The sequence below is a fragment of the Branchiostoma lanceolatum genome, chromosome 4 (genome assembly GCF_035083965.1).
Source record: "Branchiostoma lanceolatum isolate klBraLanc5 chromosome 4, klBraLanc5.hap2, whole genome shotgun sequence".
Lineage (NCBI taxonomy): Eukaryota > Metazoa > Chordata > Leptocardii > Amphioxiformes > Branchiostomatidae > Branchiostoma > Branchiostoma lanceolatum.
Window position 1 is genome coordinate 23077784 of NC_089725.1, and position 25270 is coordinate 23103053.

At 42.6% G+C, this 25270-nt stretch overlaps 1 protein-coding gene across 3 annotated transcripts; it reads left to right on the forward strand.

Moving 5' to 3' along the window:
* Positions 1-1736: 1736 nt before the first annotated feature.
* LOC136433441 (pecanex-like protein 1) lies at positions 1737-25138 on the forward strand. Of its 3 annotated transcripts, none has more exons than XM_066425654.1 (35): positions 1737-2049; positions 4822-5069; positions 6120-6225; positions 6488-6527; positions 7203-7373; positions 7508-7669; positions 7836-9362; positions 9579-9743; positions 10102-10242; positions 10753-11061; positions 11300-11402; positions 11587-11740; positions 11901-12070; positions 12298-12451; positions 12591-12623; positions 12850-13021; positions 13220-13422; positions 13873-14175; positions 14354-14504; positions 16214-16349; positions 16487-16664; positions 16937-17045; positions 17200-17329; positions 17630-17688; positions 17840-18055; positions 18344-18403; positions 18537-18730; positions 19034-19368; positions 19638-19788; positions 20015-20166; positions 20279-20357; positions 20630-20904; positions 21093-21232; positions 21505-21728; positions 22151-25138. In XM_066425654.1, exons 1-35 carry the CDS (start codon positions 1897-1899, stop codon positions 22424-22426), a joined length of 7179 nt encoding a protein of 2392 aa, XP_066281751.1. In that variant the 5' UTR covers positions 1737-1896; the 3' UTR covers positions 22427-25138. The 3 variants fall into 3 exon arrangements, with proteins under 3 accessions (XP_066281751.1, XP_066281752.1, XP_066281754.1); XM_066425655.1 differs by having other exon boundaries at positions 19641-19788; XM_066425657.1 differs by lacking the exon at positions 10102-10242.
* Positions 25139-25270: the final 132 nt, after the last annotated feature.

The window sequence follows — 25270 nt, forward strand, 5'->3', positions numbered from 1 at the left end:
GGAAGGGAAGTGGTCCAAGACTCACGATGTTGCTGATTACTACAACTTTCTGTTCAGGAAAATAAAAGTTATGGAATCCAAACAGCGCTTGACACTTACAGTCAACATCGCATCGTCATTTTCCTGTTGCAACTGCCGGGATACGGCAGAAGTATAGAGGGATGCATACCTTTCAAACAGATGGAATGATGGACGATGAATTGGTTACCAAATCAAATTGTTGCCTAACAATAGTCATAAGATTTAACAATTGACTCACTACTTCAAACCGTGACTACAAGCTGGATTATGCCTTCATTCCTTCAACAGCGAACCGTGAACAGCATAACCTGACTTCATCGGAACTGAGAACTTTCACAAAATACTGACCTTTCTAATAAACTTGTGGGAGGCGTTGTTTTAGTTGACGTATCAAGTTCCTGAATTCTTACATTTTTGACCTTCATAGTAAGAGTATGTAACCTGGTGACATACTCACGGTCGACCTGGGGAATTACGTTCTCGTCTCGACCTATTTAGCGTTACGGTTTCATGAAAAGAAGTTGGCCTCCTTCGTCAGTGACAGTGTGGGCTAAGAAAACTACGAAGTCTTTGCAACGTTTAACGAACTTTTTAATTCACTTGCGATGATTTTTTTCAAAGAATTTAGTCAAATATTTTGAACAACTTAGAAAAGTTGCCTCACGTCCGTGTAAGCTGGTGCACTCCGAGCGCTCTGTGGGTCTAGCGCCTGGCGGTTCGTTACCTGTGTGCACGGGCGCCCCCTCGCGAAGTTGAAATAGTGTAGCGGAAAGTACTACGTTTCACCAATCATAGTTTTAGAAAAATGTCGACCCATCCGAGAAGCTAGGAAGATTGTGTTTGCATCACCTCTTTGACGAACTGGACACACATTCACACATTGGACGTGATTTGAAGTCTTTGAAGTTTGAGGTTCACCGTGAAGAGTCTGGTTTCATAGAATAACCCGTGGCCGCTTAAGTTTCCTTCGAGATCTAGAAATGACCAACAAAATAGGCCAGGGGCGTTAAATCTTTAATTTCCTTGAATCCGTCATAGTTTGAACAACTCTTTTGACTGTGAGAGCGACGGTGAGTGTCAAGTCGAGAAAGTTAAACGGGGCCACGTTGATCACTTTTGGTTTAATATATATATCGGTTCTCTTCGTGATGCATGGAATAATTAAGATACAAATGTATCACTCTGGTATCAATGCGATACTAAACACATATATCAAGAGGTTCAACTTCAACATATCAAAGTGGAACAATTGAGTGGAAAACGGTGATATCTGACAGTTTTCGGGCCGTGATCACGGTGATGTGCTTTGAAATTTCACTGCTCACTTTAATTCTCTGTTTAATAGTTTATCATTTACCACCTGCATGTTTGTAATAGCTTAGATAACATTAACGTTACGTTCTTTGCTATTGATTCATTCTGACCGACTTGAGTCGAGTTTTTTTTCCTAGTCGACTTTTGGTCAGTCTCAGCCAGCCTGACCAAGGACAGACTGACATGTCCGTCGTCGTGACGTATGAAGCAGGGCAGGGATGGGCACATCAAAGTAATGATGCTTTTCCTGTTTAACAGCCCACATAATCCCTGAGTCCCACACAACACGGTGAACAATCAACAACAAGTGGGAACAACCTAATAAAGGTGTGGGAAACATCCTCTCTGGGAGTACCCTATTCACGGCCCACCCCCGCATGGAATGCTGGGAAGTAAACTGAGACTGTATTGTACGAGGTAACAAAATTCAATATGGCTGCCGTGATGTGGAAAAAAAGACGGTGGACCAGGAAACACTCTTCAGCATGTAGTAAGGCGCTGTAGAACCCGCATTCCCACCTTCCTGAGGACCACAAGGACACAGGGCAGTGTGCTGTAGGCATGGGGTCCCAGACACTCGAGATTCTGAGGCAGGGGGTGTGGGCTTCTTTGACGGGAGGCTGGTTCTTCGACCCGCACCAAGGCATCTTCTGCAACACTTTCCACCTGTACCTGTGGTTGTTTCTTCTGTGTTTCCCCTTCACCCTCTACTTGGTGAGTATGCCAATCGGTCACACGTCACACAGAAATACACACACCTATCCCACGGTATTCAGTATGATATTTGACAAGAATATTCCATATATATATATATATATATAGCAGGCACAGTTTGATATCCATGCCAGATCTTTGTTTGCATTTTTTTATCGTGATAAATTGTATATGAGTACGGTCTGCTATATTTTGGTAGGAAAGGTGTGTATGTTTGACGAAATACAACACTATCTACACCATGTCTTCCGTTGTAGTTGGACATGTACATGGATGTATGTAGGGGATCATATATTTAACCTGCACAACAGCTTTAACCATGGACTAGATCTAAGATGTCATACTACTAGAAATTATGATGTTTTTTTTATTGTTTTGAAAGTAATTTAGTAGATGCTTTCTTTGAGCATAGAAGTTAAACTTAAAGTGTCGAAGTATATTCCCTCACAAACTGATTAATACATCTAAATTAGTCAATACAATTCTCAATATAATTCTACATTATTTACTATTTGACATCAATATTTAACTAGATATATTATACAATTTTTCATGGTAACATCTCGGGATCAACATACTGAGGAGGGTTATTGTGACCACAGAATTATATTGGCAATATGCATTTACATGTGATTACTCATGTTGCTAGCATTGAATGTCACATGGCAGACAGCATGATTAATTACTACACAATAGAAAGGACATGTTCTTTCAATGCGGAAGTACATAGTTTGGGACAAATGATAGCAGTACCACCAAAATGAATGCTGCTGACTTTGAAACCATCCTTTTTGTGTATAAAAACTTTTGACAGCATACCATGTGTCCCTGTGCTATCACCCGTACTGCCAAATTTGGGTAGTTCCTGTTTTTGGTATATCATCACAGGTGCAGGGAAATCACAGTGGTGTGTTTGTGTGTGAGGTATTGTTGTTTCCATTCGATAGAATCCTGGTATCAGATCATACTGATAGTATGTATCAACCTTGGTACCATCATCTGTAGTAATCCGTGGTTAGCCAGCGAAAAGATTGAGCCAGCGGTTACTACGGAGGATGGTACCAAGGCTAACATAGTATGTCAAGTCTTCACAAATAGAATGTGTGTTTGAGGCACAGTTAGGATGAGGCAATACCATGAATACTGTAACTCAATAAGCTGTGGAGTCAGGGTCCTGGCAGGCCTCTAATCGGACTAGTATCAGCAATCTTGACATTCATTTCTCTAGAGAGGCCAATGGTATCAGACTGGCTCCATTTCATCAATGATAAGTGGGTTTCTCATCAAACGATCCTGATCTTGGCAAACATTGATTGCCACGTTTTAACTGACAAAAATACTTTGGTGTACTGTCGTGAGATGGGAACGGGTTTTTTTCGCGTGAAGAATGTTCGCGTACGCGTGGAAAATTTTCGCGTGGAAAATTTGAAATGGAGAATTTATTTATAGGTTCAAAATATCAAAGTAATTTTATCATCAAAATTTTTCTCCCTTGGGAATAGACTTGAGTCCCTTGGGAATCAACTTGTTTTTTGTATTTTTCAAATTTCAAAAATCCTTTGAAATTTTTTGGGTGTGAAACCTTAGACTTGTAAACCTTCAATTCCCTTCTGATCAACTAATTAGCGTATTTTAACGAGCAAATGATCAAAATAACAGGCAAACTTTTTCCCTGCATGGGTGTGGGCAGGGTGTGGTGTGGTTTGGTGTGTGCTATTCCCAAGGGACTCAAGTCTATTCCCAAGGGAGAAAAATTTTGATGATAAAATTACTTTGATATTTGGAACCTGTAGATAAATTCTCCATTTCAAATTTTCCACGCGAAAATTGTCCACGCGAACGCGAAAATTCTTAACGCGAACAAAACCCCAACCCCGTGAGATTTGTGAATTTATGTTTTTGCATGTTCAAGAGATTTGATATGATGATGATATGGGACCAAGGCAGAATTGGGATTATTGATAAAAAGCCCCAAGTGTAATGGGTCAATGTTCCATCAATGTTGCAACCATTTCTGAATGAATAATAGAAGTACTTAGCTGATGCTATAAAAGTAAATTGTGGGATAAATTATTTTCTCTTATTCAGCTTTCCCATTTCACTAGGGGATGTATGGAGATTTATCTTGGTACATGAATTTCATCTGAAAGGAGGTTCTAGTTGGGGCAAAACCTTGATAGTTGTTGACAATATGCAATGTATTTTGAAAAACAAAAATTGTAATTTGATCATTAGCATCAGTATAAACAGTACCTTGTGATTGATATTCCAAAGTCTGCTCTGTGTCTACATTGTTATCATGGTATGATTACTATGAATCAACATGGAAAACAACTGCACGTTATCAGATTAGATACAAGATGACATGATTGATGGAAGGCTATTGATGTTTTTGACAAGCATGGTGATTTAACTATATATCTGCAGGTCAACATTATAATATGTTATTTTTTGTTTGATATCAATAAGGTAATGATCAATAGATATAAATCAACTCCAAATACACAATAGAATATTTCAGGTTATGATGCTATATGATGAATTGATACATTGAAAAGCTTAATGTCTTGCACAAGATGTGTGTTGCTCATTAACTTCTAAACAGATTATAATCATTAAGACCACAAAAACAAACAAGTTAAATTTGATACTATTAGAACCAGTAGATCTTTCCAGACCAGTTACAAACATTTTTCACCATATTCGTCTGGAATAAATTAGTAAGGGATAAACATCATCATGAAGTTGATTTTTTTCTCCCTATTCTCGCAGGCCTTCCCTCCATCTGTGGTGGTATGGACAGTGTACTGTGGTGTTGTGGGGGTCCTCTTCACAACCATCAAAGTCATCAACTATCGCCTGCACCTGATGTTTGATGGTGGCGAGGCTGTGGCCAAAGCTAAAGGTGGAGAGGGAGGAGCTATTGAGGACAGCACCAGGGATGCCAATGGTCTGGAAGATGTGGCACCAGATGCCAGGAGTATCAGTAGTCACCACGACCAGCCTGACACACAGAAAAGGTAAACAAACTCTGGGTTTACTTCCTGTATAGTCCACTTAACTGCCCATTTGGAAGCAGAATTTGAATATGTGGCGTTACACTAGAAATAAATGAAATAGAATGTTTATTGTATTGTTAGTGAAAGTGGGCCTGATATCCTGGCCTTGTGAAAACTGAAACAAATTATGATGGTAAATTTCAAGATGATTTTTCCTTTGTTTTGACTTCACATGGTCATAATGATTATTTCAAGTTGGGTCAGTGACTCGATGACTGATTTGTTGTTTGCTGTTCTATTATATCAGCTAGTTGCCTGATCCTTCAGAATGTGTAGTTCTAAACCAGATACAGCAATATGTACAAAATGGGTAATCAAGGATTACTGTTGTTCATTTCATTTAAGAAAATATAAAACAGATAAGTGCAAAATAGAGGTGTAGTAATATCATGTATTGGTTGATGGTATAGGATATACCAGTGTGCAGGCTGCAAAGGGATGTAGTTCATGATAAAGTGGGTTGATAAGAATGACTCTATGTACACCTCACCTTTACAGTTAAATCACAAGTGTACCTAGAAGCAGGCAATATTGAAGAGACAATGGTAGATAAGGCTCGAAGCAGAGATAACAGTACTGATGAAGCTAATACAGTACCCTTTCATGTGCAGTGTAACACAAATTAGGACAGGCACTCATTACTTGATCCAGAGACAGAAAAGGAACAACTCCATAATGACTAATAACTATCAGTGGCTGGGAATGGTGTACTGGTGTACTAGTAATGGTTTAGTGGTTGTATGATCTCCTTTGCCTGGGAGACCTTTTGGGGGCTTTAGTGATTGATGTTGTCATTATCAGCATCATACCAGTCCCAGGTAAAGTAAAGAAAAGTAAAGAAGTTGTCTTTGGTTTGGGATTTAGAGGAGGCTACTTCCCCTTTTAAAGAGTCTGACAAAAGTTAGAATTATACTCCAGTGCTGTCTTTTTCTGTGAAAGGAAATATGCAAACTAAGAAAGAGGATAGTTTATAAATGTATTGTCTGAAATATGTGTGTTTTGTGTTTACAGTGAAGAGGGTATAGAGATGAAGGTGATGCAGACGTCAGAAAACACCATAACTCCACCTTTGGCCTGCAGCTCCAGAAATTCTTTTGCGGAGCCTCATGAATCCAAGGTAATATTTTCCTATTGTATTACCAGTACATTTGAGAAACTTTACTATCAAATAGTATTAAGTGTCAGTTCTATAAGGATTATGTCTACCTATAGAGTTGGTATTATTTCATTTTGACTATGAAAGTCATATGTATACATGTTTGGGTATCTACTTGTACATTTATACATTTCATTTAACATGTATTTGTTGAGTTCAAAGTACACATGTACTACACTAGGTTAGAAGATGAGAACCCTCAAAATACTTTTTCATTCTACAGGAAGTTTTAGCAGAGCTGGAAACAATAAAAAGTACAGAAGGTAAGGGGTAGTTTTTGTTTGGATAAGAGTTAGATCAAGTTCTGTGACTGCAGAATTCCATCCTTTTCTGTCAACCTTCTGACTTGTTTCGTAGATATGATAACGCTCTCATCCCATCTCAAAAGAGAAGCAAAAATAGTGTTCACCTGTCATAGATTACAGGTAGTTTTCGAATGCACTTGGCACTACCCGAAATGTACCCATCACCAATCAATGAGGACACTCTTGACAGAAGACAATCATCCATTACCAGAGAGGAGTGGATTGGTTTCTGGGGCAGTTGCCAGCAATTTTGTCTTCATCTACGATGTTGCTCTTCCTAAATTGGATAGCAACATTCAAGAGCATATAATCTTTGCTAACTTGACCCTAATGTAGATCTATATATCACAAATATATTTTTGGTGAAATTTATGATGCGACTTGCATTTATGTAATTGGGCATACATTAAACATTAGCTCAGGTCACACAAATGTAATTTCTTGGTTATCGGATTAACCAGCTTCATTTTTTCTGATCTGAAAAAAGAAGATCACCATTCTGGGCACAAATCCACCACAAAATGCTCATTGTTTGGTGCCATCAGTTAAATGTAGTCTTTGCCTTCCTAGCTGTCCGTACTAAAAGATTGAGGTTATGCTGCGGCAAGTTTGACACTGTGTTTGTGTGCGCAGACCTGCAGGAAGATACAGCCGAGCTGCAGCCTGTCTTACATCACACAGTCCTGGAGGCCCTGCAGAAGATCAACGACATGGCCATCAGCAGCGACCTGCAGCTGAACCAGCCACCTGCAGGGTCTGCTGACTGCATCCCCATGACAACCATCACAGCCAAGTCCCCAGCAGGTGGGGAACGGTTTAAATCCTTCCAAAATCTCAGGTTTTCTTCACTTGGAATTTTGTTAACTCATGACCAAATTGTGCACCTATCAGGAGCCTACAGTTTTATGTACTGATGATCAATCTTTCCTTCATGCCAGTTGTCGGTGGTGATGGTGCCTCAGAGGAAAAGAAGGACTCCTGTAAGGATGATCCTTCCCAGTCTGGTGACCCTGAGCATGACCAACCAGCCAGTCCACAGAGGGAGGAGCTCAACACAGAAGTCACCTCAAGTCTAACCAGCCAGAACACTTCTCTGGAGAGTAAGTTTTGGCAGTGCTTCAGGAAGACTTTGATATGCATTTCTGCAATAATTCATCATATGCTTAGTATTAAGATTGAATTCAAAAGCATGAATATTGGCTGAATACAGTCTGATCTTTTCAAGAATTGTGCATAGACTTAAATCATGACCTTTATGTTCCGCAGTGGTGTCAGCTGAAGATGCATCTCCTGTTGCCATGCCAACAGGCTCTCCCCACGAGCAGCCTGCCATTTTGAAGGAGGCGCGGTCGCAGGACCCAATCAGGGAGCAGTACCTCCCCATTCCCAGCAGTGGTAACACACCATTGGATGAGGACAAGCCAATCATGGAGCAGGAGAAAGATGTGGACATGAAGGACTCTGGCTGTGACTCTGATACAGGAGGGGAGCAGCCATTGGCTACTAGCTCCCCTGTGAATGAAACCCCAACAGATAATGAAACTCCCCCAGTAAACACTGAGGAAGATGAAACCACTCCAACAGAAGAAACTACTATCCCCAGTGAGACAGATTTGAACTCTGAGGCACATACAGAGCCAACACAATCAGAAGCTGAAGACCCTACCGATGTGAGAAGTCCTGCAGAAATAGAGATTATAGATGAAACAATGGAAAAATTCCAAGAGATTCAAGCCTCAGCAGAGGAAAAAGTTTCCTCATTATTAGATATAGTGGAGAAGTTAGGATCAGTGGGGGAGGAGACAAGAAAGGCTGTAGACTTGGGAGCTGAGGGCGGGTTCCCTTCTCCCTTGGTAGAAGACCCTTGTAAGATGACAGTATCTGACTTATCCTTAGAGAAAGACATCTTAAGCAAAATACGTCCTCACAAACCTCTGACCAGGTTATACCCCAAGGAGAGAGATTCTCTGTGCATACAGAGGACTCGAGGGGATGGGGGGCTTGACATTGAGAGCACCCAGTCTAGCCTCGAGCTCCCCAGTCACAAAGTATCTACAGAACAGTTGAAGGACCATGTCACCTCTGCTAGCTCCCCTAATGTGAGCACAGATAAATCCATCAGGCCAAAGTCAGCTGGGTCCAGTAGTCTTAAGAAACGCACCAGTCGGACGAGACCCAAGCTGGAGAAGTTGCGTGCTGCTAGCTTAGACACCAGTGTTACATTAAGTGATGCTCTCGGAGGTCGGACTAGTACCAGCTCCATTCCAACTGGCTCAAGGGAAATTGAACTGAAGACGTTTAGAATACTGAGAGACCAGGATTCTACCATCCCTGACCAGGACAGGGCAGAGGTGGAGTTTTCTCGCCTGTCCAGTCAGTCCTCCAGCACACGGTCGAGCGACCGTCCACTGATCAGACGGACTTCTGAAACCAGCGGTGACAGCAGCTCGTGGGCAGCAACAACAGATCCGCTACTCCCAGCATCCTCTCACACAGAGAACACCGAAGTGACCGGAGACAAGAGCAAGTCTGCTACAAAGTTGGACTCAAAGAGAAAAAGGAGGCCCAAGTCAAAGTCGGACCTTGAAGCAAAGGGTAGGGATGTAGAAAGTAATGCTGCAGCACTGGAGGCATTATCAAGGGTGGGAGCAATAACAGTTAAAGACTCGAGTGGAAGCAGTCGTGCACAGAACAATGCAAGTGGTTTGAACTGGTTATTCACACCAGATGAGGAAGATGATGATGATGATGACGACGACGACGAGGATGATGATATGGATAATTCCACATTAGGTACAACTTTATTTATGTGTTCGCTTTTTAATTTGTTGTCTGGCATTCAGAAAAAGTCACTTATACGATTTTTCAATAATGTGATGTACTGTATAGTGTAGGAAAGTTGAAAAACTGTAAGACATGACATGAAATGGAACGATCAACTATCTTTCTAACTAATTTTGCTGCATCCTCAAAACCTTTGCCAAATATTTATGGTCTACTCTTTCATAGATTCACAATCCAGGTCTGTCTCAGCGGAGACCACTAGCACTGTCAGGTCAGAGGATAGTGAGGTTGCTGTAGCAATACCAAGTCACTCACGGGCAAGTGAAGGGGCCATTCCCAAGCGTAGGTCCACCTCCAGTGCTGGAGGCTCCCGTCGAAGGGGCCACAGGGGTAGGTACTCATGTTACTTATTACTTGTTACTTGAGTGAAACTGTTCTCAACATGCAGAGCTACCTTGACTGCTGAAAGTGCTTATTGTGAGATGCTTAGCTGCACATGAAGAGGTACAGGGTTTGTTCTCTTTTGTGCCAACCAGGAAGGTATTCCAAAGCTAAAACTGCACAAAGATAACAGAAAATCTTTTTTCTTCTTCAGCATGATTTGGTATGACAACCTTCTGATCATGCCTACCAGCCAGAAGACTGTGAAATGTTGTTTGATGAAAGAATTTCCTCTAATAAGTGATGTGTTTCAACAACAAGACAGGAACTTAAGCAGCACAAACTCTCTTTCCCTCCTTAAAATCAGGGTCGTCACCCCGAAGGATATTGGATGACCGTGGGCTGGGGCTGCTGGACAGCCCGTCAGACAGCCCCTCCACGCGGCTCACTAAGGTACTGCAGCGGGTCCTGGCAGAGGAGACTGACCATCTGGATATAACTGATATAGGTATCTGATGTTCTCCTTTTTGTGCAGTAGATGAGCTGGACTTTCTCCTGTCTCTTTAGGGGTAGCCATTCTTTTCAAACAGTTTGTGTCACCTGTGCTCCTCTTAGCTAGATCTCAATTTATTTTTGTGTTTGTTTGGCAATTGCTGTCATTTATATGAGGAGGTGTCCAGAAATAGAAGCATTGTAATAAGACATCCCTTTTTAAACATGCTGGAAAAAAGACAATCTGGTAATGCTTAAGCATCAGAGAAGAATGCCTTAGGAGGAATCAAAGGAGGCACCTAAATACTTTGGCATCTAATAAGCATTGAATAATATTTCTTGGTGTTACAGCTATCTGACTGTCCAGTGGAGTCAGAGTGTCCTGCAGTGACATATACATGATCTAACAAATTCTCACCTTTTGATCCTTCAGTTTTCTGATTTTACTTCAAGCAGCACAGTGTACTTTACCAGTTAAGTCAAGTGTCTTCCAACCACTCTGACTATGTATTTATTCCCTGTGCAGGACCAAGCTCCCGTAGCAGGCATCGTTCTTCTGGCTCGCGAAGACGGAGACACCGTCACAGGGACACACCTACCTCCTCCCCCCTCCCCGACCCCTTCCCTAACCTGGCATCTCCAGACCGGCCGGACCGACACATAACGGACCGCCGTGCTGCGACCAGGCGGGAGCGACACAAGGCCATCCGGCGGCGTGAGACCACGCCCCCATCCACCCTTCTGACATCCCTCAACATAGCTGAGAACACCCATCTGGCTATGTCACACGAGGACACAACCAAGGGGGCTGTGCACTGCTTCCAGGACGAATTTGGTGAGTTGTGTGTAACCTGTCTTGGTAGTCAAAAGTTTCAATACTTTGAAAACCTTACAACCATCTGTATCTGTATAGCCGGTATAACTGCCCTTTGGCAGAACAGATCAGCTTCGCAGGCATGCGGCGTGGCAGCAGCTGGTTATATTACACGGAACGACCTGTCATACCTAACTTCTAGTTATAAGCATTCTTTAAATCTATTGAGGATGCCTATACTAATGACGCATTTCCCCAGGAAACTGGCTGACGTACACGTTTGATGACAGCAGTGCAGGTGTGGCTGTACCAGCCATCCAGGCCATCCCAGATCCACTGGTGGAAGTCCTGAATGACCAATGGTTTGTGCCGTTTATATCATGTTCTCATTTTGGTCAACTCCGGGCGGTGAATGTGCTAACTTCAGTATCCAAAGTGCAAAACACTTGTAAATGCATAGTGAAGAAAAGTCAATGAGCATGGAAGCTCTTTCTTTTTTGCAGTTGCAATGGCAATCTTTAATGATTGACTTATGTACTTTTCCAGGGAGACAGGTTCTTCCAGCTCCTCCTCCACTGTCGTCATCGACAACAAGTCAGAGTCCCATCTACTGGATATTCCCGACATCCCCGGATCTGTTGCCAGGCAACATCGTAACCGCCACCTACTGTACACAGACAGTATCACAGAGAGAAATCAGGTGATGCATGGTTTGAGATGCTATCCTCCATTTAAATGTCGTCTTTACCGTGGGAATCATAGCATATCTGTTCAAGTAAAATTATTGTCTCTAAGACTGAAATGGGTAAATCAAAATGGACATCTTTAAGTTTTACTGACTTGATGATGATTGTTTCCAGGACGATGATAACAACTCCACTCCAGACTCCGAGGGTATCAGGAATATCATCTGTATGGAAGAGAAGCCTCCACCCAAGAAGGTCAAGTACAACTACAGGTTCCCGCTGTTTCCCTGGAAAACTATCAAAGTCACATACGACAGGCTGGCACTGTTGGCACTTCTAGACAGGTCAGTATCGTACAGTGTAGGTGTGCAACGCTTCAAGCTGTGTCTTTATGCAGCGTTCAAATTTGTTATGTACCTTTGAATGCAGTTGAAAGATTCATATAAGTTTTATGAATGATTAATCCAGCATATGTAGATTCTCTTTTGTTAGGAACATGATCTATAAGGAGTTGATGTTTCACAGTCTCATAGTACTAACTGGAGACCATGTCATTCTGGTTGTTTTGCAGAAATCGTACCTTACTCGAGAACATCTCAGCTGTGTTCCTCTCGATGTTAGTAGGGGTTTTTGGCTCTCTGCTGCTCACGGCAAACTTTTTCCAGGATTTCTGGATTTTCCTTTTCTGTGTTATCATCGCTTCCTGCCAGTACTCATTACTTAAGGTAAGAACAACGCCATATGTCACTTGAATGAAATGTCTTTTGTACATCATTGTCTTGATTGTGACTTTCTAACAGTGGAAGAATCATAAGACTTCCCTGATATTTTTTTTTTTACAACCAATGTTGTTTTCCACTACAGAGTGTGCAGCCTGACTCAGCATCCCCCGTCCATGTAAGTATTACAGCATTGTTACAATATCATAGATCAAACCACAGCAGTGGTTTAAAAACTTTGACACCCGAAAGAATTAAGCAATGAGAATACATAATGAATTTTTGTTGTGCTGCATTTTATATGGAATAAATGTCTTCAGCCAGATGTTGTTTACTGGTCTACTAAACAGAAGTATCAACATGTATATGCTATTCTTTTCATCCCTCTAATTTATTCCGTGTAGGGCCACAACAGGATAATTGCATTCAGCCGGCCCGTGTACTTCTGCCTGTGCTGTTCCCTGGTGCTGTTGTTAGACTACACCAGTAAGCAGGCCAGCTTCAGTGTGTACCACCTGTACGGGCTGCCCCTCACTGACCCCAGTCTGCTCAGGTTTGCCAGGGACCTCGTCATGGGTGAGTTTGTTTTTCTCTGGCGATAGTAATCTATAGCTCTTCCACAGGACCTGGAAAATCTATTAATCGAAATATTTATATGTCATTACCTGTAAAGTGACTGTGTTTTAATTGGTACTAGTACCAGATGTCATATTTGTCTTTTCTATAGCCTTGTCAGTAATGGTTAATAATGATAACCCCCCCATGTTTTTCCAGTGCTACTGCTGTGTTTCCCCCTGATGTTCCTGTTGGGTCTGCTACCGCAGTGCAACACCTTTGCCATGTACATTCTGGAGCAGATTGAGACCCACATCTTCGGCAGCCACACCACGACCAGCCTGATGGCAGCATTCTCCAGCGTCTGCAGAAGTCTGGTGTCTGTTGGGCTTATCTATGGCTTCTGCTTTGGTGCTTTGAGGGTATGTGTTGTTAAAGCCATCTGATTGTTGAACTTTATGATATAGCATGTATGGCATTGTATCCCCAAATCACACTTCAGCATACTCTATAGCAAGTTTATTTTACAGTCCCGACAAGTTTATGATATGACGAAGGTATTAAGAATTACCTGTAGCACATAAGAGCCATCCCAGACAAGTTATAGCTCAACAGGAGGAGGGTCAACAACATGGCAGCTTGTCGTTGTTTGTGTTAAACATTGTGAAAGTTAGCATTTCTTTCAACACAAAAAAAAATTGTGAAATTCAATAAACCTTCATGTAAGCCCTCAGACCTTTTCAAGTTGATCTTTTGACATGTAGTTATACAAGGACAACTTGAAAAGCAAACTCTTGCTCTCTGACCTGTTGAACTCTCTGACAAGTTAGAAAGCAAAATATTGCTCTCTAACCCTATGTGTCCCCCTCCAGGATGCGGATTTGTCCTCCCAGCACGTGCTGTTCTCAGTCTTCTGCGGCCTGTTGGTTGCCATGTCGTACCACCTGAGCAGGTGCACCTCGGACCTGTCTGTGCTGTGGCAGGTGCTGAGCCGCTGGCTTTTTGCCGAGGAGGAGAACAAGGACAACGACGAGCTGTCAGACGTGGTGGATCCGCTGCCGGAGAAGCTGCGCCAGTCCGTGGCGTCCAGACTGAAGTCCGACGCCATCGTGTGCTCCGTCATCGCCATGCTGGTGTTCGCCATCCATGTCAGCACCGTGTTTACTGTACTACAGGTAAAATACTTATGAGAATTTGGCTGATCTGCAGCTACATGCATTTCCAACAATAAGCAAACAAGACTAGTTTCAGCCATGCCAAACTGAAGATGATTTGTAAACACAACTTAGTAAGAACTTGCTTGCAGTGGGGATTGAAATGTGTTTAAATCTTGCATTTTGTTTTTTTCTGCAGCCATCAGTGACAAATGTCCTGCTGATTGTGGCGGGGGCTGTGGGTGTGGTGACCCACTACATCATGCCCCAGTTCAGAAAACAGCTGCCATGGCTGTGCTTCGCCCACCCACTCCTCAAGACACATGAGTATCACCAGTTTGAAGTCAGAGGTGAGAAAGAAAAATGACTCTTTTTGTAAGAAAAGTGTACACAGTTGACATTCTTGCATATTTTCCCATGTAAAAGTAAATCAAATGTAGTGCTATTAACATGTAGACTGGTATAGAAGAACTTTTGATAAAGCCCCCGTCACAAATCAAGAAATTAGCTCGGCCGACTTGTCGGCGAGCTCCAAATGGCGATTTTCGGGCGAAGTACGACCGACGTCCTGTCGATTCTACGGGCTTCGGGCGAATTTTCGGAGCTCGGCCGACGTTCGCGTGTCACTGGAAGCTGCGCTTAAATTCAGCGAGGCCTCGGCGACGATTTTGGAACTCGCACAGCTCGTCAACAGTTTGCCCGTAGCTCGCCCGAGCAACGCACAACGCTCGGCCAATATTCGGGCGGGCATCCGACGATTTTAGACCCGATTTTTGGTCGGTCGGAGGTCGCCCGAACTCTTCGGCCTCGTGCGAGCCTCGCACGGGCCTTGTACAATAATCGGACGACCGTCGTCAGTGTTCCGGCCGAGTCATGAAAAGTAAAGCGTGCTTCGGGCGAGCGTTGTGCAGGTGTTGATGGGAGCTTCGACGGGCCTCGGCCGAACTCCTTGTTGTTTATAGATAAAAGGAAACGACAGTTTGGTTTATAACATAAGATGATAAATGATACTGCAATATTAACTAATACTACTTTCAACTTGTCGAAGAATGCTGCCAAACTTTTCTAATGAAAGACAATTCAATGCAAAGTTAAATTTTCATTCAAAAAAAAAATACAAATAAAATGTTGACACCGAAGACAATGCTTCTTGTTTCCATTTTGGTATTGGTTTGGATGTTTCAATTTGTATATTAATGAACTGGGGCTTGACTTTTGAGCTTTGACTTCACTTCCTGCGTTTTTTCTCCACAAAATGACTAGTTGAACGTCCACTGAGTCATTATAGATCTATGTTTGTCTGCCGAGGCACGCCCAGGCGTCGGCAGGGCGTCGATAGGCTTGTCAACGGTCGGTCGAAGCTCGGACGGCGTTCGCCCGAGCTTCGGTCGATTTCTATTTGGTGAAAATTTTTGGATCGGGGTTAAACGACTGATCTGTTGACTTTGTGGCTCCTGCACTTGTATTTTGATTGGTCTATAACAAAATTCCTCTTTATGTGATTATTTTCAGTGTGCCCACCTACTTCACTTGTGCCCTACAGATTTGCCACAACTCAGAAAGTAAAGTTGGTCCAAATTTGAGATTGTTACCAGGCCATTTGATTCTGACTTCGTCCGTGTCCAAGAGATGGTACCGTCTTATGTGGGATTTATGATTATCAGCGTTCGACGGACGTCGCCCAAGCTCTGTTCAATTTGTGACGGGGCAGGTTTTCAGTGAAAAATACGGTCGACGCTCGGGCGAATTTGAAATTCGGCGAGCTTCCGGCGATCTACAAAATCGGCCGATGCTCGCATGAATTGTGACGCCGGCTTAAAGACAATGTGTAGAAGAAAGTTTTAAGTTTGACAACATGAGCAGTTGTTCCCTATGGATAACAGTTTTGATGAGGCTGTTGTGTCTGTAGTATGTAGCATACACATTTGCTAGAAAAAGAAGTTCCAAATCTATAATTTTGATTTTTGTTGATGATTATGAGATGATTTGCTAGGGGATGATTGTTATGCAAACGTATGCACAATTCTAACCAATGTTCCCCATCCCTCCATCCACACAGATTGTGCCCGTGTCATGTGGTTTGAGAAGCTTTACGTGTGGATGAGGTTTGTGGAGCGTAACATCGTCTACCCACTACTGTTCCTCAGCACACTGACCAAGGATGCCCCTGAAGTTGTCGCCAACTTTGGGCCGTAGTAAGGAACACCATTTCAAACATTTCTGACAGTCCAAAAGGGATTCCAAGAGTTGTGTTTTGTCTTTAATTGCTCGTAAAAACTTTTTCTTGATGAATTTGCATTCAAACATAAGTCCTGATGTTGTGTTTGTTCAGTCTGGGGTCAGCTGTGGTGAGCCTGTGTGGACTGAAGCTGCTGAGAGGATCCTTCTCCAACACCCTCCACCAACACGTCATCCTCATCTTCACCTACTTCTTCTTCCGCTATGACTTCCCGCACTCCTCCGAAACGTTCCTCATAGACTACTACTGCATGTCCATTCTCTTCAGTAAGGTACGTACATGTATTGGTACAGAGTAGTTTCTGGTACTCCTCACTTCTACAGTTAGGAAATAAAAGTAGTAGTCATAGACTGTTTGAATGGAAAATGTATATGCTTTGACGTAAAAAATGATTGTATTTCATGTCATTCCTTCCAGAACAACATATTTGAGGTTGTTTCAAAAACAACCTTGTTTTCAAGCTGTCCCACACACATGAAGGGAACTATTTCATGTGGAAAGTAGACATTATCAGTAACCAACTGACTCTGCTCTCTTGCACAGCTCTATGATTTCCTGTTGAAGCTGAGGTTTGTGCTGACCTACATCGCCCCCTGGCAGATCACATGGGGAAGTGCATTCCATGCATTTGCACAGCCATTCTCAGTACCACGTATCCTTTATGATATGCAGATAAGCTTTTCCATTTTGTGCTGTAATGTAACTCCTGTGATTTATGATTATTGATGATTTTTAAAACTAAAGGAGCCTTCTGTACTGGTTCGCTTGTATTGAAAAGTTATTAGCCTTGACCCTCCTTCTCCCAGATTCCGCCATGTTGTTTGTGCAAGCTGCAGTGTCTGCGTTCTTCCAGGCTCCCCTGAACCCGTTCCTCGGCAGTGCAATATTCATCACTTCTTACGCCAGGCCAACAAAGTTCTGGGAAAGGGACTACAAGTCAGTTCACTCTACTGTTCATTGGTTTATTCAGTGTAGATGGTTGCAGCTTGATTCAAATTGGTGTAACGTTTTACATGAAGACATTAAAAGTTTCAATATTACTTTGATCAGCTGCTCACTGGGCTTTTACTTAGTTTTAGGCAGAGTAGTTAAACACATCAAAATATTTTGTATTAGATTTAGTACATCATTCTGACTGTAATGCAAAGACCTTTTGGCAAAAATCAAGAAGAATAACTTACTTGATGGATATTACAACTTTTGATTTATATTGTGCATCATGCTTATGTCTTGCAGTACAAAAAGAGTGGACCATTCCAACACAAGACTTTCCACCCACCTAGAGAGAAACCCAGGTGTGTATTGTGAGGTCTTTAAGTACATTGTATTGAATGTGCGCCTCATCAACTTGATTGATAACAGTTATATTTTTGCGCTTAAACTTGCCACTTGTCCAAACTTTCATTAAAATGAATTTTCATTAACGATCTCTTCATGTTTTCCCAGGATCGGATGACAATAACCTCAACTCCATCTTCTATGAGCACCTGACCCGGTCCCTCCAGCATTCGCTCTGCGGAGACCTGGTACTCGGTCGCTGGGGTAACGTGGCTGCAGGAGACTGCTTCGTACTGGCCTCAGACTACCTGAACTGCCTGGTGCACGTCATCGAGATGGGGAATGGGCTGGCCACCTTCCAGATGAGGGGGCTGGAGTTCAGAGGTGGGTGCAGTTTTCATTCAAAACTTAACATTGCTATCAGGATCAAATCAGTCTTCCCTCATTTCATTTTTTATACCTAATTGAAAGCAAAAATAGTTTCTCTTCACAGGTAGTTTTTTCTTGAGTAGTTGTACAAAAATGCTTCAAGTGCCTTGGAGTGTGATCAACAGAAATTCAGTGGAGTGATCATAGAGGCATAGGGAAACATGTGGACTTGAGTTAGCTTGTATCTACTGCAGTAATTGGATACACATTCATAAACATTCTCTGTTTGATGTACTTTCTCAGGCACGTACTGCCAACAGCGTGAGGTGGAGGCCATCACAGAGGGAGTAGATGAGGATGAAGGTTAATATACAACTTTTTGTCTTGGATTGTTTTTGTCTTACAACATCAAGTTCACATTCTTTTATTACTGTCACATGTATACTACACAGTGATGTAAGTGAATTTTTCTGTTGAACGTCCCCCTCCACCACAGGCTGTTGCTGCTGTGAGCCTGGCCACCTTCCCCACATGCTGTCAGGCAATGCTGCCTTCAACCAGCGCTGGCTGGCCTGGGAGGTGACGGCTGTGAAGTATGTCCTGGAGGGGTACTCCATATCAGACAACTCCGCTGCCTCCATGCTGCAGGTCTTTGACCTCAGGAAGATTCTCATCAGCTACTACATCAAGGTCAGCAGCTTTACTTGGATAAATCCTGGGCTGTGAATTCCTTGAATACAGGATATTTCTTTCTTAGTCCTGTAATTCTTAGTCCTGTTCCTTAATCCTGTGGTCCTTAGTCCTGTTACCAGATGATGTACTGTATTTGATCTAACAATGTATTATAAGATTGGCCACCAAGAAAGTGATTGTTAGTCCAAAACAATATTATTGTCCACTGAGGTCAAGTGTAACTGTACCAAATATACACGAAATAGCAGTTGCTCAAGCAACTGGATATGATTTGTACCAAATTACTTCACTTCACTTTAGAGCATCATCTACTACGTGGTGCGGTCACCAAAACTGGAGACGTGGGTGAACAACACAGACATACAGGAGGCCTTAAAGATCTGCCTGGACAAGACGTACGCTGACGTGGATCCAACCTTCAACCACAACATCGATGACGACTACGATATCCGGCTGAACGGCATCTCGCGCCACTCCTTCTGTAACACCTACCTGCTGTGGATCCAGCACTGTGCAGGTCGGCGTGAGCAGGCGGTGGACAGCAGCAGGGAGTCACCGCTGGTCACACTGTGTTACGGACTGTGTGTGCTGGGCAGGAGAGCTCTAGGCACAGCATCGCACCACATGTCATCTAGGTAGGATTTCAGCCCAGCCCATCTCTGCCAGATATTAGCCATGATTTTGTGAGAGGTTGTTTGTCTGTGACTTGACCTTCCTTCCTGCCTGCTCTTTGTTTGGGATGTTGGATAGTGTATGTGTAGTTGCATGGCTTTTCACAAGGGTTCATACCATCTGTTTTAAACTTAAAGGGAGTTAACATCAAGAGAATAAGAGTTAGGTTGTGGTCAGTCCAACAGCATGCTTCATTCAGCTTTGCTTTAACCGGACCATTCTCTGTCCGCAGCAGCTTGGAGTCGTTCCTATACGGGCTCCACGCCCTGTTTAAGGGAGACTTCCGCATCACTTCCCCGAAGGACGAGTGGGTGTTCTGTGACATGGAGATGCTGCGCAGGTGTGTGGCACCCGGGGTCAGGATGTCACTCAAACTACATCAGGTCAGGAACACACATCGGCCTTGTGTCATTTTCTGTATCTGTATCTGCATAGCCAGTGTATCTGCCCTTTGGTGTAGCACACCAGATTTTATACAGCTAAGTAATAAAGTTTGGATTTTGGCCTTCATTGTTACAGGATTTCCAAGTTTTGCATGCACATTGATATCAACTTGTGACAGAAAAAAAGTAAGTGCCGTGCTAATGAATATGTCATCTTGTATCCCAGGACCATTTCACCTCCCCAGATGAGTATGACGACCACCGTGTGCTGTACGATGCCATCACCGCTCACGAGGAGAACCTGGTCATTTCCCACGAAGGAGATCCAGCCTGGAGAAACGCAGTTCTAACAAACGTGCAGTCTCTGCTGGCACTAAGGTGAGACTCAAGTGCTGTTATCTTGTCTTAACATATGATAATTGGAAGTCAGTTTTGAATTATCAGATGCTCCCTTACATATATTGATGTAGGTTACATCTTATATCCACAGGCATGTACTTGATGATGGGTCTGATGAATACAAGATCATCATGCTGAACAAGAGATACCTGAGCTTCAGAGTAATCAAGGTGAGAGAAGAAAAGCAATATATCACTGTGTTTGTGGACACAGCACTATCAATGAGGTATGAAATAGCAACAGTTGTTATTGAAATAAAAAGCAATGATGTGTGACTTATGGATAGCTGTATGAAAATAAATACATTTTTAGATAATTTGGCAAAATGTAATCCTGGATAAAACAACACAACTTGTGCTGTTATAGTAGTATATTGAAATATTCTGTTTTCATATACCTTAATCCACTAAATAGTGTTGATTGGTTGGTCCATTGTTTGCAGGTGAATCGTGAGTGTGTGCGTGGCTTATGGGCCGGCCAACAGCAGGAGCTGGTCTTCCTTCGCAACCGTAACCCAGAGAGGGGATCCATCCAGAATGCCAAACAGGCGCTACGAAACATGATCAACTCTTCGTGCGATCAGCCCATCGGTTACCCCATCTACGTGTCGCCCCTGACAACGTCGTACTCCAACACACACGAGCAGCTCTCCAGCATCGTCGGCGGAGAGCTGAGCCTGGAAGCCATCAAGTCCTCCATTATCAAAACATGGAGAAGGTCAGAAAATACAAACATGATTTACTGACTGATGTAGCTTTGATTGTGATGAAAAAGAAAATGGTTTATTAATAGAATCAATCATCAGTGTCAGATACATTCCCCAACTGGCTTTGACATGGTCTCAGTAGTTGGTTTGAGATATGTGCAGCTCAGGACTTTTATGTGATGAATTTGGTTTATTCCAGGTTACGGAAGACATGTGGAGCAGGGTGTAACAGTGGGGGGACCGGTGTACAGGAAAACAATGACAACACCAACTGTGGGCAGCAGAACACAACCTCAAGCTCCACTCCTGCACCACCAGCAAATACAACCACAAGCACAGGTACTTAGCTTACATCAGGGACACATTGTCAGCATTAACTGGCTCAAGTCAGTGAAACTTACAATGCTGCTGGTAGTGTCATTGATCAATCAGAAGTAGAACCACATTGATGATGTTGATATACTTTAGGTAACAGGACAGATAGTAGCATAACAATGTATTTAGGAATGAAGAAAGTGACTGTTTTTCATAGGTGTTTTCTTTGCTGCCAGGCAAACAGCAGACGTTTGCCTGTATTGGTAGTTTGCTCATATCTTGTAAATCCCTGCTAGGTGGACATTTCCATCGACACAGTTCAGGAAGTTGCAACCGCGTGAACGTGGTGACGGACAGCCAGAGCCAGGCTCCGCCCATCAGTCGGCTGAGCGTCAGCTCCACGTCCGCGTCCACACTCACCAGTCCCGCCAACAAACAGACAGCAACCCCCTCCATAGCAACCATCACCGGCTTCATCGGAGACCACGGCAGCAAGGAGGCACTCATGCAGAGGGTGCAGGTAACACAGACCACCACTTGTCTCTCACTGAAACTATAGTGTGGTCGACCAGATGGGTTTGATGTACATACGACACACAGTTTGGATTACGAAAGGAAAGAGGCTCAGAAGTGTTTTGATTCCACTTGATTAGGGAGTTCTGGACAGAGCTCGAGTTTGGCCAGATTCCCCTGGCAACCTGTCCATATTTGATTATCTCATTAGCTGCTCCCCAAAGATCCTCCCCACACACATATCACTCGCATATTACAATGATAACTTTAGAAAACTACACACACTGCTAAATAAGCGTTTTTCCCAAATGGAAAGTCGAATTATATGGTAGTCTATTCCATAGTCTTTAATCTTCATATACCTATTGTCATTGAAGTGAAGTGTAATGTCGAACATTTACCACAAACCCTGGACTATTTCTGCCACAGATCATTGACATAGGCCAAGTGTATGACACAGTCAATGTTGGGCGGAGGCTACAGTGGCCAGAGGAGCACATGAGACAACATGGCGGCAAGAGCGTGTGGAAGGACTGGAGCCCGCGGGAGGGGATGGAGGGGACGGTCGTACACCGCTGGTTACCGTGCCACAGAGAAGCTGTGCGCCGCTCGCATGTGGACAAGCCTATCCTACTGGTCAGCATTGATGACAATTTTGTGCCCATTGCTGAGTCAGGGGTACTGGATCTGGGGGCAGAGGTATAGCCATGGGGGAGCAGTACCACAATACATCAGCTGCTGATCAATTACACAACATGTCAGAACTTCCACAGCACAAATTTTAGAATCAAGGATGTCACTGGAAAATCAGTTGTCATTTATAGTAGGAACAGATTGCCATTAATGTGAAAGATATGGCAACCATTTCCAAAACTATGGATTTCTACCCTGTCTTCTGATCACAAGTGGAATTGGATCTTATACATTTGATGACTGGTGTACATATCAAGGATTATCAGGCAATGTGAATTAACCTAATGTTGTGCACATCTGAACAAGAAATTGTTGCTCACTGTAGAATAATTTGTTATAGATTCAGTAAATGATCAGGTGTGTTAGACAAGATTTCTTAAGTTAGAATGGTTAGGTTTATTGATGGGAACTGTGGCCTAGCCTGCTGGATCAATCAAGATGATAACTGTGAAAGCTGCAGCTTACAGTGCTTCTCCACCATGTATGGGTTTGCTATATACATCTGTTGTTACCTGTGCCGAGATGATGTTTATGAAAACAGTATATTAGAGTGTTATCGAGAGATGCTGATGGAACAAGTACAAGGAAGCTGCGGTCCAGTAGGAAGATTTTTATACAGAAGACATTTATGAGACCAGAACCCAGACACATACATGGGAGTTGTTGGATTTAGAAAAGTGTCTTTTTAGATGCAACTATCAGTCTATGAGACAACCAAAAAGAATGTGCATTCTTGTAACAGGGTTGGGGTACAAAACACCAGAACAGCATGGGGAATAACATTACCAGTTAGGAAGATGCAAACATGTTAGAATACCTGTTGCACTATTACGTTGAGATGATATTGAGAATGTATGAGAGCACTTGCTGACATTGGGGTCAGCCTAGCTGAGCAGAGCACTGAACCATGGTGATTCCAGTAGGCTCTGCTGAAATCTGTAGAAACTGTACAAAAAATCATGATTTATAAATATCTATATATAGTGATTTTGTTCTTTTGTATGATGTACATGTACATAAAAGGCTGGACTTGTTTGTCCTGCAGACTTGTATTGATGTACAAAGGGCTGACGGCCCACTCAGTGGTGTACAGATTCCCAGGTGTCGTCTGTTGCACTTTTTTTGGCAATGCCTCAGTGGCATAGCCATCCTTTGCTATCTTTACCATGTGAGCAACACTCAAGGGCAAGCAGTCAATATGATATATCAGCTTTGTAGCAGTAGAGTAACAGGGATTCATTGATTTGCTCAGAGAAGTGTCAGGGTGGAGCATCTAGCAATGCGTTGTTACTGGGGTGTTGCAATTTTATCATTTAGCACTCACTTATTCTACAATGTCATATCATGTAGTATGGTGCTCTGCCTCCTGTCAACAGAGATGAATTGTTGTCATCTATGATCTATTCACCAATTGCTTTTCATGCCATTTAGTCTGTCTACTGATTTGCTGCAATGTTTATTTTGCAATGCCTTGGTTCACTGTGTTAGCAATGTTTGCCTGGCAAGCCGGCAGTTTCTACAGGTGCAATCTTGTTTCCTATAACTGTAATTTCCCTAGTCTGTGGACGTTTTTGTAGACACTTACTGTAACATATGACATCCAGCATGAAAAGAAATGTCTAGAACTGAACTGTATGTAGCTATAGGAAAAGGCAAAAATGTATTCCTTAATAGCATATAGAAGATATTTTACGGAAAAGGTTGCTATCATTAGGGAGTGTGTTCATGCTACAACAAACCCAGAAGCACTAACACATACTATCTGGTCCATTGTTCACTGCACTTTTGTACAGTCCTTACCCCTACCCCACAAATGTACAGTTGCTGAGGCATGTCATCACCTGGGAATTTACTGTCCTACTGTTGTGAATAATTGGTAATGTAGATTGTTTGATATCAACTGATGCTTTGTGAATAAGGCAACCTGACTTCCAAGCCTGGTTTTGCTTGGAGATTACAGATGCTGTTTGAATCAGATTGTGCAGAAATTGGAGAGTGCTGAGCTATGAGCCTTACGCTGTGTGGAAGATTTCCTCAAGCCATTTCATATCTGATCTCATAAAAAGATTGACATTGCTTTGTTAACAGAGACATATATGTTAGTATCTCACTGTAAAAGAAGAGATGTGACAGAATTTCCATATGAAACCTCAGCCATAGGTATTAGATCTAACATATAAGGTCGTGAGTAAACCACTTATCCCTGTATAACACCATAATAGATTTATCACAAGGTGTGTACGAGATACATGTAGTACCAAATCTAAGATGACTTGTGTATGAGGCTGAATCTAGCTTTGCTCAAGGCCATAACCATGCCAGGTACCACTTCAGCATAAGGTCAACACCTCCAGAACATTTTGATAATTTAATTGTAGGTACTTGCATCATCCTGGCTACATACCAGATCATGCCTTACCCGAGAGATTGCAATTTGACAGAGTATACGTTATAATATGTGCCGTTTGTTATCGCATTATGTTGCATGGGGCTTTTTTGCTACCAAATAAAAGAGTGCAATTTTATTCCCTCAGTGCAACCATTGTTTTTTTGCAAAATGATAATAGTGGTGCGAGTAGTGTGGAACTTAGCTACTTTGTTGTCATTACCTCCAACATGCGATTGGAAAAAGTATGAATATGTCTGAATGTATTTCAATATGATAAAAGTATTTCTGGCACAACTTTCTTAAGTACCACACAATAAAAAGGAATACTGAGTGAAGTTTTTTGGTCTGATTACTTGTGTAGAAGCAGGTGACTGGATGATTCGGGTAGAGATCATGCAGAGCCTGAATTAATGGATGGGGGTAAGAACGCATTTTAACTGCTTCGTTGACTTTGAACTGAAAGACTT